This window comes from Microtus ochrogaster, chromosome 4, assembly GCF_000317375.1.
Source record: "Microtus ochrogaster isolate Prairie Vole_2 chromosome 4, MicOch1.0, whole genome shotgun sequence".
Taxonomy (NCBI): domain Eukaryota; kingdom Metazoa; phylum Chordata; class Mammalia; order Rodentia; family Cricetidae; genus Microtus; species Microtus ochrogaster.
The window spans coordinates 47,430,355-47,447,356 of NC_022011.1; the positions used below are offsets into that span (position 1 = coordinate 47,430,355).

General features: G+C 45.8%; 1 protein-coding gene across 11 annotated transcripts in view; it reads right to left on the reverse strand.

Moving 5' to 3' along the window:
- Nucleotides 1-17,002, reverse strand: part of Rapgef1 (Rap guanine nucleotide exchange factor 1) — a 121,037-nt gene that overhangs the window by 51,384 nt on the left and 52,651 nt on the right. For 6 of the 11 annotated variants that reach the window (XM_026778827.1, XM_026778828.1, XM_026778832.1 and 3 more), the window contains exons 2-5: nucleotides 8,252-8,388; nucleotides 7,673-7,786; nucleotides 2,027-2,205; nucleotides 161-317 (exon numbers count right to left, since the gene is read on the reverse strand). In XM_026778827.1, the coding sequence (XP_026634628.1) occupies nucleotides 161-317; nucleotides 2,027-2,205; nucleotides 7,673-7,786; nucleotides 8,252-8,388 (587 nt within the window). The remainder of the gene's footprint in view (nucleotides 1-160; nucleotides 318-2,026; nucleotides 2,206-7,672; nucleotides 7,787-8,251; nucleotides 8,389-17,002) is intronic. The other 5 variants (XM_026778834.1, XM_026778831.1, XM_026778829.1 and 2 more) reach the window with 1 other exon arrangement.

Sequence of the window (17,002 nt, forward strand, 5' to 3'; positions counted from 1 at the left end):
CTGATGGTCTCTGGCAGCCTGAGAATGAAACAGTTACTGGACAGAACTGGCCCACACCAGAGCTCTGGAAGGCGTTCACCCCAGTGTATGTCTATCATCAAGTTCATAGCTTCCAGGGGGCTGGCTGCCCAACCAGGGCCACCTGGCATCTGCCCATTACCTTCACTCCATCCAGCACAGCCTTGATGACTCCCTTCACAGTCGTCACCATCTCTTTATCTTCTGAGTTCACGCCCTCCAGCATCACCTGGTCAGACCATCGGATGAGGTTGGCGAGGCTCTGGTATACTCGGCTATAGCAGGAGGAGAGGGCTGAGCTACAGGGAAGAGAGGGTTAAAGAGCATTAGAAAGCAGTCTCCACCAAAACCCTCCTTCCCAGGGAGCACTCAGGGAGGCCAGGATCTCAGTGTCCAGGTAACATTTCCTTTTTTAAAATCCATGGTTTTCTTTTCCCTCCTTCCCTCTCTCCTCCCTTCCTTAAGTTTTCTTAAGGAATTTTAGAAAGGGTTACTGTTCTCATTTCAGATTTTATACATTGTAACAGAAGAGCAAACTCCCTCACTACTAAAGCAGACCCTTAAAAATCAAGGGTACAGTTTAGATAAGACAGCACAACATTGTAAGGTGCGGCTGAAGCAGGGTCTAGCACCAGGGGTCTTTAAGCCTCTACCAATGAGGTTCTGTCAAGAGCAGCAGCACAAGGGAAGGGGCTGCGCTTTCTGGCAGCCATGGCTGCATTCCACATGCACCAACAGAAAAGTCAGCAAGAAAGATAGCAAACCCCTTCAGTCCTTGAGAATGAGGGGAGTTAGTCATGAAGCCTGGGGATGGTATCAAGAGCTCACAAGGATGAGGCAGGAGGGCCCTCCCCTCTGGAAAGGATGACCCAGTTCTATAGCCTCTCTGGCAGGTCAGGTCCCCTGGGAGCATGCCTAACACTAGCCTGAGGTCCTCAGGGTTTTTGTCATATCCAACCCCCGCCCCCCCACACCAATCTAGCTGCTTTCCTCCAGCTCCTCCTTTCCCTTCTCCTCTAGGAAGCAGGCCAGAGCCACTGCAGCTCTGTCACTGCCTTCTTCAGCCTGTGTCACATAGTAAGCACTTCATCATATGGTGGGGAGCTCAACTCTTCCTGGTGGGAGCCATCACATGACAACAGAGGAATGATAGCATCTACAGACAGCCATCTACACATCTGATGGCCTAATGTCAGGCTCATTTTCTCAAAGAAGACCACAGAGTTTCCATGGGATGAACTAATGGAGAGCCACAATATAGACCAAGCCACCAGCAGCATAGAGAGCCAGAGGTCACAATCTCCAGGGGTCAGCAAGCAGTGGAAGCCCAAAGCAGAACATTTCTTGGAAATAAAGACACACAATCTGTTATTATCTCTCAGAAGAAAATTGTGAACTTCAGGGCCAAGTTCTGAAAGTCATTCATTAAAGCTCAGTCTCATGGGGCTAAGTAGACACTAAGCTGCTTTGAGATGCGTCGACTATGAACAGGCACACCACTGACAAAACCTCAGAGCTGCCAGCCTCTTCAGAAAGGTTCCTGCAGCTTGGAGATTGCATTTAGCACCGCTATCCTTGTTATACTTAACAATAAACATGGGGCAAGCTAAACTGTAAGAAGAAAATGCACTCCAGCACTCAGAGGCTGTCTGGGAAGTCCTGGCCTGGCACAGGAAGGTTCCACTACACCTGGCTTTATCAGGTGGTAATTCCAGGAGCTGAGGACTTGAATGACAGGACTGAATCATGGTAAGTGATGACGGAGGCTCTGAGAATGCGTCCAGCTCAGTATGATCGCGGTTAGGAAGCAAATATAAAGACACAGACACAGCTCAGAGGGTCGGTGGTGTCAGCCAGCATACAGGCCTCTGGAGGAACAGTTGCTTCTAGACTGGGAAGTGGGAACAAATGCAAAATCCTTTTCCCCTCATTGTTTCAAATGCCCCAAACCAAAGTGCCTCTAAGCCTCCCACTGCTGTCATGACTAAGGACCTTCAGGGGGACTCACCTGTGCTGGATCTGAAGGTCAATCTGTACCAGGGGTAAGATGGCCTCTAGCACCTTGGTGGCTGACCCCGGGAGCATCTCCAGAACCTTCTTATCAATGGCCATTTTGTCCACAATGGTCTTAAAGTAGCGCAAGGCACTGACAACTTCCTTCTCTTTCTCCTCCAGCCAGCACAGGTTCTGAAAGGGAACATCACGCTTAAGGAATGAGAAGAGATTAAAGGGAGCTAGTCTGAACACAGTAAAATCTATAAACTAGTTCGACAGTCCTGCAAATGGAAAAGGTTCTGGCAGTAGAGACCAAGTCAGATGTTTTCTCTAAGGACTGCGATCAGAGTCAGAGGCCAGTAGGAAGCGAGACAGGCTTAGGATTAGAAGGGTCATTTAGAGACCTGGGGATTCCCTCTCCATACTCTGAGATCCTGAAATTATTCTCAGTATTCTAATTGGCTACCTGAGATAGCACCTCCTATCTCCCAGTGTGTGAAGCAGCCTCAATGAGGATATAGGAGGCAACAGTCATGCCCCAGGGCACATATGTATACTCATCCAGAATCAGATCAGGATCACACGGTCCTACCCAAACCCAGAGCTCCCTCCCCATGAAAAAACTATGACTTCAAAGGCCTTTAATGCCAGGACTGGAAGGAGGCGATGAGGAAGCCAGAGGCAATGGTAGTCAGTGAGTACGGTGCAGTGGCTGCTAACAGCATTTGCGCACTCTGTCTCCAAGGAAAGGGGCCTGAGCGGAAAACCAAAACCAAAACTCTACAGTGCCTGTACTTTCTAGAACTCACCTTCCTAACCCCAAACTCTTTTTTTTTTCTTCTGGACTGCAGGCAGCCTTGGATCCACACCTAGTGGGGCATACAGCTCTAGATTCCTTTCCTCAATGCCCTTCTCCAGCAGTCCTGGTCCACAAATGGACGGTCCATACAAGAACAGACTGCACATTTAGTGAAGTGAGGGGGTATGTGGGCTTCCTAAGGTTCAGAAAGTACAAATAATGGCAAACGAGGGCCAGAGATGCTACCAAAAATGTTGATTTAAGTAATAATCTATAAAAGTGACAATTCTTTTGGATACTAAATCTCTCCCATCACCAGATAATGTCAGGGAATATCATTTAAAAATTCAGGATGGGAGGCTATTTCATAGGAACACCAAAAGAAATAACTCTAAGTGGATGGAACAAGGAAACCGTATTGCAGTCAGCCGACTTCCAAAGGCCTGGAGGGGCTTCTGAGAGCGCTCTGCAGACCACCAAGACCCCGCCCTTCCTATGTCCTGACATGTTCATTTCTTGTCTGTTTCCAAGAGGCTGAGCACTGGTTTTTCTACTTCCTGGATAAGAGTGTTCAGCTTCTCCATAACCTTCCCATGGCTGGGACAGCCTGGGGATCAGCACTCCCAGTACTGGTGACAGGAGGAAGAGGAAGACAGACACAGCTGTCTTGGCACACCAGAAAGTGCTGGAAGACAACAGTGATAAAACTTGGTGAGGAAACAGGAAGCATTTCAGGAAAACACGTCACACACATAGGCAGGAATGAAGGGAGAGCTGAGATGGGAAGCAGTGGAAAGTACAGGCACCTCAGAAGAAAGGCTTTCCCATCACTGAGGAGAGACCAGATCAGCACAGGAAGAGCCAGGCCGAGTGACTCTGTGAAGGAGCTAAGTAAGGACTCAGCAGGGTCAGGTAGCATCTGTTACCTTCTACCGAACTCCAAACCTGAATGGTCTCTAATGCTCTGCATTCCCTGAGCTCTTCAGCTGTTAAACTGTGATCAGCAGTCAGAAATGTGCACAGTGTATAGCACCAGCCGACCTGGGAGCTCAGTCATGCGGCTGGGCTAGAGTCCCTGAGTGACAGACAACCTGCACACATCTCCCACCCCAGGGAAGCAGTTGCTACCACCTGTCCTAATAAGCTTGGTAACTGTGAGCCTGTCAATTGCGGGAAGGGGCTAGTTCTAAGGCCAAGCTCCCTGTCTGTGGAGCAGATGAGTGCATCTGCCCTGTTTTAGGAAAGAAGTCACAGTGGCTACCTGAAGCTGGAGTTCAGTGGTAGAGCATTCACTTAGCCTAAGAAGGGTCGTGGGTTCCATCCCCAAAACAACAACAACAAAAAAAAAAAACAGTCAAAGAAACACAGAAACAACCAAGCGGATGACTGAATGGGTGAGTATGGACATCACTAATAACATTTAAGAGATGCTGTATCAGGGTCAGAGGTCACATCCCTACTAGTGAAAATGCAAGGGGGGAGGAAAGGATCAGGGCACAGCTGCCACTCTGAGTGTTTCAAGCACCCACAGAGCTCTGCACTTCAGATATATTGGTTTATCGCCAATAGAACAGATGCTATTATTTCATAAGTGGGGAAATTGAGGCAAGGCAGGGAGTGGATAGGATAGGTTAACCTGCCCAAGATCCCACAGCTGAGTGACAAAATTAGAATACAAACCTGGCATGTTTCATTCCAGTTTGGAGAGTACAATAAATAAATAAATAAACAAACAAACAAATAAAGTATGGTGGGGCACACTCACAATCTCAGTGCTCAGGAGGCAGAGGAGGCAGAAATACAAGTTTGAGACCAGCCTAAGCAACATGGTTAGACCTGCTCACACACCTGGTCCCAGCAACACAGGAGATAACTGTAGATCTGGGACAGCTTAGACAACATAGCAAACAAATGCTATCACACCACACACACACACACACACACACACACACACACACACACACACACACACACATCCTAGAGAGCCCTGGGTTCAAAGCTCTTATTTAATAAATGAGTGAAGTGCACACAGGTAAGTGAAAGCTGAGGTCACTTTCCTGTCTGGTAGCGGTGACATGGCACATCTGTGCTTTTCTGTCTTGAGCCACTGAAGAGTGCAGATGCAGAGGAAAACGAAGGGATACAAACTGACCCCAGGCTTCAGCCACTGCCTTACATCATCAGAGCAGCAGTAGGAATCCAGCTTGTACCTGAAGCCCTGGCCCCTCTGCTTCATGGAAACTAAATTGTGCTCATAGCACCGCAGGACAGTGAATCAGGTAGTGTGGGCCTAGTCAAGGGTGGGAAACGATTAGAATCAGCATATAAAAAATTGGAACCAGGTTGGGTTGATGATGCATGCCTTTAATACCTGCACTTGGAATTCAGAGTTAGGTGGTCTCTGAGTTTGAGATTAGTCTAGTGACATAGCAAGTTTCAGGACAGGGGCTATAACAACATAACATAATAGAAGAAAAACTGGAACCAGGATGGTGAAGAGACAACTCAACATCTTTCCTTCTTCCATATCCACAGCCGGGCCCTGTAGAAAGGTACACCTAACAGAGCCCAGCTATACTAGGCTCTGGGGCAGGGGCATCGCTCTGCCTAGTTCACTTAGGAGCTGCAGAGCTGAAAGGGAAGCCCCTTCAGGAGTTTCCAGGAGAGCCGCTGTCTAGCTGCCCAGAGAGTTAGAGAACTCACCTGTTCTGAGTCACTTTTGGACGCTGTTAACTGATCATAGAGAGATAGTCAGCTCTGGGATGGGACTAAATTTTCTCTGCTACTTTTAACAATCCATAGCTCACTGCTAGGCTTGCTAAGAGGTTGAAAAAGAACTGACAATTTTTTCCTATGAGAAGACTACTGTGTCTAGATGAAACCAGGCTGGAAAGACAGTGGAATACAGTGGACAAAACAGACTTAATTAGAAAATTGGGGCCACAGCCAACACTATCTATTAGAACTAACAAAGCTCTCTCCACGTGGCTAGAGCAGAACAAATAAAACAACGGGTGTGAAAGCACAGGGCAGACGGGCTCCACCCAGGAAGCAGCAATAGTTGGGATTTGCACTTCTACTTCCTGTTCTTCAAATCCTGTGATTTAACAGAGAACGCCACAAGTGGGACAACATGAGATGCAAACGCAGACGCTCTGTAAGAGGTGACAGAGAGAATGAACAGTAGGCCATGTCAAGCAGCAGCAACATTCCCACACCACAGGTTTCTGGACACTGTTCCTCTGACCTCTGTGCAGCGGCAGGCTCCATCCTGGGGCCTGTACTAAACAGCAGTCCCCTCCCTCCCTCACGAAGGGCGAGCTGAGCTCTACCCTCCCTCCAGGGTATACTTGCACTTCCAGCTATGGGGTGGGTCTCACCTCAGCACTACAAACATTCAAGGCCTTGGAGAAGACACCCTGTTGCTACAGGATGCTCAAGGCAGTCGCTCCTACCTACTGCATACGCAGCAGCCCCTGTCTCACTCGCTGGTGATGACAACTAAAGATGTCTCAGGCATTGCTGGGGCTTGCAGGCACCTCACTAAGTGAAGGCTATGCTTCTATCAAAATTTCCTCCATGACCTTTGTTTGGATAATACATAAAGAAAAGATTCCAGGATCAAATGGCTAAAAATTTTCCTACCAACCTTCTCTTGCAGTTATGCTGTGTGGTTAAAGGTGTGAGCTCTGCGTGCTATGATACAGAACAAACCTCGTTCTGCTCAAGGCTCTTCTACACTGAAGTAGTGCACCTGATAAAATGCCAGGTACTGCCCTCTTGCTCATAGGCAGCAATTCATCTGACAGAATGTCTGGGCTTACAAACCTTACTTCTTCTATCTTTAACTAGACTTTTAAGAAACTCTGCTAGTCCATATTAACAGGGTGGTGTTTGCAAGCCACATTAAACTGATAGTTATGACAATGGTTCTGCATTTAATTACCCTTGGTCAGTCATGGGCAGGGGAGAAGTTCATCTACAAAGCTTGTTTTCATCTACATTGCTAAGAGTATTCTTTAATGTGAAGTGGTGCACCAAGATGAACATTCAGTCTTGTGAGACATTAACAAACACATTCGGACTTGATTTCCTAAAGAAGACATAGAGCAGTTGTGTATGGTGGCACACACCTGTGATCCTAGCATTCAGGAGACAGAGGCAGGAGGATTGCACTTTAAGACTAGCTTAAGCTAGAAAGCCATGCCATGTTTCAAGCAAAACAAGACCCAGGACTAAGGACACAGCTTGCGGAAAGCTTTTGCCCACATGAGGCCCTGGAGCAGATCCTCAGCACTACAAAGAGCCCCAGGCAGGCTCTGGTAACAGTCTGCTTTCAAATCCTGACCTCACCACTGCTTTGTGGCTTTAGCTAAATGCTCCCCATCTCTAGAGACTCGGTTTCTTTTTAAGCAGGGCAGGTTGTCAGGGATGGTGGGAAGAGACATAAGCACTCAGCGCAAGGCTGGAAAGAGGCCCTGTCAGCGCCAGTGCTGATGACACAGGTGCCCCTTGCTGAGAACCTTGCAGTTGGCTGTGACAGCATCCCAAGGCACCTCAGCACCTCAGGGAGAGAGTAGCCACTCTGGAAAGGTGATACTCATCCACTGCCCCAGTGCCCACTCAATTCCACTTTTAAAAGGACCCAAATTTTGGCTGCGGAGACTGAGCTCCCTCCCCATCAATGCCACTCAGATAAATGCTTGTATTCAAGAATTATATCAAATACCTGAGCCCATAGTTGCCACCCAGCTAAGAAACAATGACATCACCACAGGTATTTTTCCATCCCCAGACCATGGACCAGAGATCTGCAGTGGAAGGCAAGGCAACCCCAATTGTTCTTAATGTCACACTGACCTTCTGCCTCTGAGACCTGGAAGCCACAGCACTGGTGGACATAAATTCTACTGCCTGCTGCTCCAGTTCCAAGGGGATAGGGTAGCCCTCTGGTAGAAATCTGTCTCTTGCCTCCTGGAAGAGAGGAAACCTGGATTCCTACAGAGCTTGAAATGGATGTTGCAGGCTGGAGGGAGGGGTTGATGAGAATCAACAGCTGTTCCACACATCTGGCTCAGCTGGCCCTGATAAGGTTACTAGTGCTGGAGGATGTCTTTAGAGGGATTCAGGGTGAGCCCAGGCCCTGAGGCTGAATGAATGGCTCAGGCCATCAGAGCCCTGTGTGAAAGTAGCCCAGGGTCTCTGGGTGGGAGGCAGCACCAGGTGTGAGCACCACGTTCTGAGCTACTTTAAATGCCCAGAGGGTGATACAGAACTGTCCAAGCCACTGGCTGGACTGATTAGCAGGATAGGCACACACCATCCTAGAGGTCCCAGGTCCCAGGGACACAGATGGCCCCAGTAAGCGCACTTACGCATAGTGCAGCCCCCATGCTGGCCGCAGGCTGGCCAGGAGGAACACCTAGAGATGCAGCTTACTTTGCTCACAGACTTCTCGGGAATCTTCGACACCTCGGCTGGCTTTCCCTTCTTGGATGGTGTTCTCTTGATTTTGGGAGAGTGGAATTTGTCCATCAGCTTCATGGTGAAGGAGGAGAGGTGAGAGCGCTGAGAGTCTGAAAACACAGAGGCCTGGCTGTTAGAGGAGGAGGCAGGAGAAGCTGCAGCTTTCTTGTGGAAATGACTAGGGTCTTTAAGCTCGGATTTCCTTCTTGAAAGATTCAAAGGGCAGGACATGCAGACCCATTCTAACACTGCTCATGTGTGTCGAGTTTTGAAATGTCTGTTTTAGGGTGATTAAACTGTGAGCAACAGAGGCAGGCAGGATGGGCATTAAGAGCTTACATCAAAATGTCAGTGTGTCCTTGTTGGTTCCATATGAGCATCTAGTCAATGTGCAAGAGAAACAGTTCAGAACACCCATGGACTTGGAGAGGGGTAGATATTAGATATAGCAGTGAAGGCCTTTATAACCAGTCTCCTATTCTTGAGTGTAGGGAAGTACAAGTGACAAATGCCAGGTCTTAGAGGTGGCAGAAAAGACAGAAATGGAAGCAAGATGTTAAAACCCTTCTGGTCTAAGATAAAAGACTGAATGATTTCCCAAGAGTCGGACAAGTCAAGGAGGTCTGCTGTCACTGATTCTGGTTGGCACTGCACCAGAAATTTCTTCCAGGGTTAATTAGTAAATAGAGGGAAAAGGTATCAGCTCAGAGGGAAGAATGGTATGTATGCTCCTGTTTAATCAGGATCTCACTGTGAGGCTCCGCCTGTGCAGTTCTGGGGTCGTTGCAGACAGCACATGCAGCTCTCTACTTGCAGGATGGTAGATGGAAAATCTTAAGCAATCCACTCAAGATCTTTACTAACATTGGGTAGAAAGAGAGCTCAATGGGGAGCACAATGCTCGCCTTGTGTGTCCATAGCCTGGGCTTTGCCCCCAGAACCATAATAAATAAATAAGTAAATAAAATACAAGAGCTTCATGTAGTGGTATATCTTTAACCCTAGCATCTGGGAGGCAGAGACAGACAGAGCTCTGTGAGATTCAGGCCACTATAATCTACACAGTGGGTTCTAGGTCAGCCAGGGCTACATGATAAGATCCTATCTCAAAATAAAACAAAAAACTATCAGCACTAACAAATTCTGTAAGGATACAACATCAACATATAAAAACTATTTGTACTTTTATACAGTAGCGATAAACATTCAAAACGAAAATTTAAAAACCTTTAGTTTATATCAAAAAGAACATTCTTGGACATAGATTTGGCAAGAGAAATTTCACATTTACACTTTGTAAACCACAAAATACTGCTGAAATTTGAAACAACTAAAATATGTGAAAAAGTAGCCCATGTTCTTGGATCAAAAGACTTACTATTGTTACAACAGTAATATTTCCTGGTAATAACTTGTTATCCCAGAGAAGCCTGCTAGCTTAATTCCTTTGGTAAGATTTGACTCTCTAATCTTAAAATTAGTAAGGAAATACGAGATCCAGAACAGCCAAAACAATCAGCAAAGCTGAAGGACTGATATGCCTCAACGTAAAAATAAAGCCACATTAACCAAGGCATGACTATACTATAGCCTAGACACATGGATCCAAGAACAGAACTGAGACCCCAGAAATAAACCCACATGTCCATGCTGATTTTCAACAAGGATATGATGGACATTGAATGGGTGAAGGAACAGTCATTTCAACAAGCAGTATTGGGGCAAGTGGGCACTTGTCTGTAAAAGAATGAATTGGGACCTCTACCTTACACCACATGCTAAAATGAGCTTCAAATAAGATCTAAACTTAAGAGTTAAAAACAATTAGAACAAAGTATAGGTGGTTTTGTGGCCTTGGATTTGAGCTCACTCTTAGCTGTAACACCAGAAGCACAAGGAACAGAAATAAAAATAGAACTCCATCAACATTAAAATCTATGTTGTAATGACTGCATCAAAGAAGTGGAAAGTCAGCCTATAGGATGAAGAAAGTATTTACAGATTATGTATCTGATGAGGGACTACATATAGACAGAAAAAACATTCTAGGGAGCTCATTCTGGGAAGCTGGAGGCTGAGGCACCAAGATTACAAAATTGAGGCCAGCCTGGGTTATACAGCCAGACCCTGTCTCAAAAAAACACAAACCACAAAATACAAAGGGCAACAACAATAAAAACAAAAACACCCAATTAAGCAGACAAGGAAGTCAGTGGGATGCAGTTAGTTCACCAGTAGACAGCTTACTTAACTCAGCCATGTCCCTGCATTTGCCACTTGCACCATTGCAACATAAACAATAATGACAAGGGCTGGAGAGATGGCTCAGCAGTTAAGAGCACTGATTGTTCTTCCAGAGGTCCTGAGTTCAATTCCCAGCAATCACATGGTGGCTCACAACCACCTGTAATAAATTCTGGTGCCAACTTCTGGCCTGCAGGGACACACGCAGACAGAACATTGTATACATAATAAATAAATATTAAAAAAATGACAATAAAACATTTATAACTTAGCAACAGCGGACAACCTTTAAATGAACAAAGAGGCAGAAAGACTGCAAGTTCCAGGCCAATGTGAGCTGTGAGTACATGAAGACCCTGTCTCAAAAAAATAATAATAAAAATAATAAAATAATAATAAAATAAAAACATAAAAAAATAAAATAAAATAAACCCCACCAAAATAATCCCAGCATTTATGAGGCAGAGGCAGGCAGATCTCTGTTTAGTTCGAGGCCAGCCTGGTCTACAAAGAGAGTTCCAGGACAGCCAGAGCTACAAAAAGAGAAACCCTGTCTCGAAAACAAAACAAAACAAAACAAAACAAAACCAAAAATCCAACCAGCCAACAAAACCCCCAAATTACTTTAATAAGAATTTGAAAAGGGATACTGAGAAAAAATCTGCTGACGGCTCAACCCTGATGACCTGAATCTGACCCCAGAACCCGTGGTAGGAGAGGGCTGGCTTCTGAAAGCTGTCCTCAGACCATGTGCTCTGCACACATATACAACAGTGCAGACACACAATATATAACACATACACAATAAATAAAATTAATAAAAAGAATTTGAAAAGGCATTTCTCCAAAGACATAGGGGTAATAAGTACATTAAAAGGTCCGGAGAGATGGCTGAGAGGTTAAGAGCACTGGCAGCTCTTTCAGAGGTCCTGAGTTCAATTCTCAGCAACTATATGGTGGCTCACAGCCATCTGTAATGAGATTTGGTGCCCTCTTCTGGTGTGCAGGCATACATGCTGGCAGAATACTGTATACAAAATAAATAAATCTTTTTTTTTTTTTTAAATAGACTTTCAATGTAGTCATGGCTAATCTTAAAAAAAAGTACATAAAAAGATGGTCAACATTTGGGGTCAGGTGTTTGATCCCCAGCACTGGAAAAAAAAAAAACAACCCACCTAACATGAGGAGCACTAAAGACAACAGGAACACCAAGTATTGGTGAAGACTGAGTGAACCAGAAGCCTCATAAGCTGACTGATGCTGGGAATGTAATAGCTGCACTGGCAAACACCTGGCAGGTCTTCATAATATTAAAGACACCATTCTAGAAGTCCCATTGGTAGGTGCGTGTCCAAGACAAGTAAAGAAAACCATCCACAGGGTGTGCACAGGACAAGTTCAGAGCAGCAGCTTTCATCATGGCCCAAAGGTGAAAATAACTCAAACGCCCATGTGCCTGTGAATGAATAAATAAAATATGGTATATCCATCCAAGAAATGGTATTTGGTAATAAAAAAGAAAACCAGGCTCCGACCTTGCAATAGTATGAAAAATCTTGAAAGTATTACCCTATGACAGCAAGACAAGAAAGATCACATATCGTGTGATTCTACTTGTCTGAGATGTCCAGAATGGTAAGTCCACAGGACAAAAAACACATCAGTGGCTGCCTAAGACAGCAGAGGGAAGACAGCAGAATGGGAAAGGACCATTAAGGAACAAGGGGTCTTCTCAGGGAAAACACAGATGACATTGGAATCTGATGGTGACTGCACAGGCTGTAAATCACTGTGCACTTTGAGTGAGTAAACACTAACATCTCAACCAAGCTGACTGACCAACTAACCAACCCACCAGGCAACTTTGTAATCCGCAGCCACCTCATTATTACTATCCTCATTAGGCTACTTCTTGACAGGGATGACGTTCCCTGAGGCCATACCTGTGTGCTCAGTGGGGTGACAGCTTCTGGCCCACAGACTATGCTCAGGAAACACCCGATACCCCCCCACCCGGCAGCAACAGCAGAGTTAAAATTGCCTGGAAAACTAAAGAACAAGACATTATTGTGAACCACAGGAAGGTAAGTTATCTAGCTTTGAAAAATAAAAAGCACTCCATAAAAAATTTCTAACAATTTAGTACTAAAGCAAAAGTTGACCCCCAACAAACAAACAGTAGCTGTATTTCACGGTTGTCACTGTCGTCACTGTTACACGCAACTTAACAAGATCAAAGTTCGATTTTTTGGTCAAAGACGTTCCAAGTAGCCAGGCAGGCTCAGAAAAACTCTGGCCTCTGAAGATCCCGGGGAGTGCAGAAGCATCAGCAAAGCAGAGCCGCCAGCATTCACTCCAACCGCCAGCATTCACTCCAACCGTCAACCAACCCAAACCACCTCAGGCTGGGTGCCCTTGCTCTCCAGGCCGGACACTTGCCTAAAGGAAGCAGGACTCAGGGACAGCCCCTGGAGGTCAGACCAGATAAAGGGCAGGACCATTTATAGTTCACACTTACTTTCCCATACTTCAAGGTTGTGAAGCGTGCCACAGTAGGACAGTGCAGAGTGTGGACTGGAGTCAGATGGTCACATACTGACATGTGCCTAACTTCCCCTCCCCCTAAAAATTTAACTTTTTATGTACATTGGGGTTTTGCCTGCATGTATGTCTGTGTGAGGATGCCAGATCCCCTAGGACCAGACTTACAGACAGCTGTAAATTGCCATGTGGGTGCTGGGAATTGAACCCTGGTCTTTTGGAAGAGCGACCAGTGCTTTTAAAATGTGAGTCATTTCCCCAGCTCCCTCTCTAACTCTTTAAAATGAGGCTGAAAATGCTCTCCCCCTTGATATGGATGGTGTGAAGAAGATTGACAACACTTGCAGGAAACATTGCTCTTCCCATGCTGATCACATTCTGGGTGACAGCAAACATGGTACGGTTCACTCTGCAAGACTGGGCAGGGAAAGGAAACAACTGGTTCCATACAGTAACCTGGGTGGCCAGAGGGCCTTAGGTATACTTATTCAGTAAGTGACAGGAGATGTTTGGCAGGCAAGGTACCATATTAGGAAATGGGTTTGTGTTGGAGGACTCTGCCCAGCTATAGGCTGATGTAAGCGTTCTCAGCATGTGTGAAGCAGGCTGGGCTGGGCTAAGATATTCTGTGAGCTGGAAGCATGAAACACATTTTTAAAAAGATTTATTTTATTTATTTATCTCTGCGGGTGTGTGTGTGCCTGCGCATGTACACTTGAGCACACACAGAGGCTAGAAGATGGCACTAGATTCGTTGATGTAGGAATTACAGGGATTGTATGGCAAATATTCTTAGCCACCAAGCCACTTTCCACAAATACATAAACACACAGACAAATCAATTAATTTTTAAAGGTTTATTAACCTGAGTGGTCAGGGCATGCATACCTTTAATCCCAGCTCTTGGGAGGCAGAGGCAGGTGGATCTCTGAGTTTGAGGCCAGCCTGGTCTGTAGAGTGAGTTTCAAGACAGCCAAGACTACACAGAGAAACCCTGTTCTGAAAACCAAAACAAGAGAATATTTTTTTAAATTTTATATGTATGAGTGTTTTGCCTACCTATATGTATATGTACTACATACATGCCTATGGAGTCAGAAAAGGCCATCAGGTCCTCTGGAACTGGAGTTATTTTAAACCACCATGTGGGTGTTAGGAACTGAACCCAGGTCTTCTACAAGAGCAAAAAGTGTTCTTAATCACGGAGCCATCACTCTAGTCCCATAGGTAAGTAGAATAAGTCTTTTTTGAAAACACGTTTCAGGCACCTAGCTCACAGAACATCATAGCCTGGGCCAGACCCTTATATCTACCCTCTTCCACATGCACTTTCGATTTGTATTTTTAACTAGAAATGGTATATTGGGGTATAACTTCACTTATCAACAGGCACGGCAAGGGTAGCTGCTCAACAGAAGCTAATCTGTCTACAAGTTCAATGAATACAAACTGTGAATCTTATTTCCATGTGGCCTACAGATCTTTATCAGGTTGTTCTCCAGTCTGACATGTAGCTCACTCCTGATTGGAGTTTCACCAATACCCTCTTCTCCTCATTTACAAGAGAGGCATACCTATTCTGGTACAACCTACTTCCTCTGTATCCATCTCACTGCTCCTCCATCCATCCCATTCCTTCAGATGCTGGCCTTGTAACATCCTCCAATACCCTGTCCCAGAGAGGCTCTGGGTTGGATGGAATAGGAGAGCAGTTGACTAATCTCTCCCAGGCAGGCTGACAGCAGAGAAAGAAAAGCAGACATGAAGGGAAGGAAGTCCAGCAGGATAGACATTTCTTGGGTTTACTGTGGTGGTCAAAGTTCCTCAAAAACTTGGCTGGGTGAGCCAACTTCCTCTTCTTTAGGGTCTGCTGCCCTGGGTTCTGTAGGGAGATGTGGGGTTAAGGAGCTGGCCAGACTCACAGCCAATCATCACAACCAAGGTGAAACCAATATGGAAACCACCAAAAACCCTCTAAGGAGCACGAGGGCAAGGCTGATCTTGACCATGAACTAGAGATACTGCCAGCTGCCATCAAAGTCAGGAAGTGGGTGGCAGAACTTACTCTACCTTTGCCTGCCTGGTCCTGAATTCAGTTTGTGTAGGGATACAACTGGGAAGCTGTGGTGACACTTTGAGGGACCTGTCAATATATCACTCTTCTCAGGCCATTTAGTCGGCACAAAACAACCAGCAAGACACATGGAGAACAGAGATGCTTTTAATGACAACCAACCTTCCTAACTCTCGAAATCAGGACAGCAGGAACTAGGCTGTGCTTAGCTTTTCCTCTAAATGATGGATGACAACCAAGGTTTCAGGTGGCTTTCAGGATCCCTCAAACTATGCCTTGAAGTACAGATGAAGCATTTTTGTAATGCCCAGCAGTGGCAGGGTAAGTAGGAGGCAGCAGGTGGCATGTATACAAACACCGTTGCTAGTCTTGTTCACAGCTCAGTCAGAGGCATTCACGCACTAGGCTGTCCTGCCTCTCCCATGCATCACTGGTGTAGGGAGCAGAGCTACTCCCACATTACGGTAGCCTCAGGTGGCTCCTGTTACTCCCCGTGGTTAATGCTGAGAAATTATAATGTAGATTTTTGTAAAGATTTTTTTCTAAGACTAAAATTAAAACAAAAAAATGTAAGGACTGCACACATGTAGACAGGAAGAGGTCAAATCTACATACCCCCTACCTGTCAAATAGCACCACCTTCATATTTAAGTGAGAATGGCCCCCATATGTTCATACATTTGAATACTTGGTCTTCAGCTGGTGGAACTTTTGGAAAGGATTAGGAGGAGGAGGTGTGTCACTTGGGGTGGGTTTTGATGTTTCAAAAGCCCACACCATTCCCAGTTAGAGCTCCCCCACCCGCCATGTGTGCTTTGTGCTTGTAGATGAGATGTTAGCGCTCATGTTTGCCTGGCTGATGCCATGCTCCCTGCCATGAAGGGCTTGCACTCTAACCCTCTGAGATCACATGCCCCGATAAATGCTTTCTTTTGTAAGTTGTCATGGTCATGCTGTCTTTTCACAGTCACTGAAAATGACGAAGAGTAAGAAATGCATTCTGCTTCCCTCTACGTTACACAGCCACATGCGGATGGCACAGCCAGAAAGGAGAGTTCCACTCCTCAGTTCCTTTGCCACTGCCACTCTCCTGCCACGGTAGCCACCCTCTGGTTGTTTGGGCTCTTTTCATGACTTGCATCCGTACGTGTAGTTTAAATTATAGGTCTGTGACCATCACACATGGCAGCGTTCTGTACAGAGTCTCACTCTACAGTTAACCACTCAGATGATGCAGGTATCCTTGCTTTTGCCCGCAATACCATCTTGTCCGCTTGCCTACTAGTGGCCAGTGGGTTGTTCTTAGCTTTTGGCTTTATAAACAACGCTTCTACAACATATTCAGTATGTCTTTTGAGCATGCAGGAAAATGTCTTACGAGTAAAACTGCCAGGTTGCAGGGCATGTCCCTTACTTAACTTTACAATTAATATCAGACATTTCCAAGTATGTGTGATTTTACATTAGAGCAGAAGGTTAAGGGATCCAGCTGCTGTAAAATTTAAAACAACCAGGGACTACGCCAAAGCACGCACGTACACTTTCAATACAGCTGTGCTAAACCATAGGGGGAAATGCTCTTCTCCATATGGAAACGCCAAGAGCTGGTGCACTGTGACCTGTACATCTGTGAAAGCTTGAAAGGCCATTAACAGAAGCTAAGACTGAGTCCTTCATTGTTTGGTGAGGCATTCACACCAAAAGTCAGAAGTTCCCAAGGACTACCAAGTTAGCCGTTTTCTCCACGGGAGGAGCATGACACTGTAACCTTCAGGTAAGCAACAACAGTGCTACTAACAGCAGCCACTTTCTTGGACAAACCATGAGCTGCATGCCCCCACCTAGAAGAAGGAGGGTGAAGA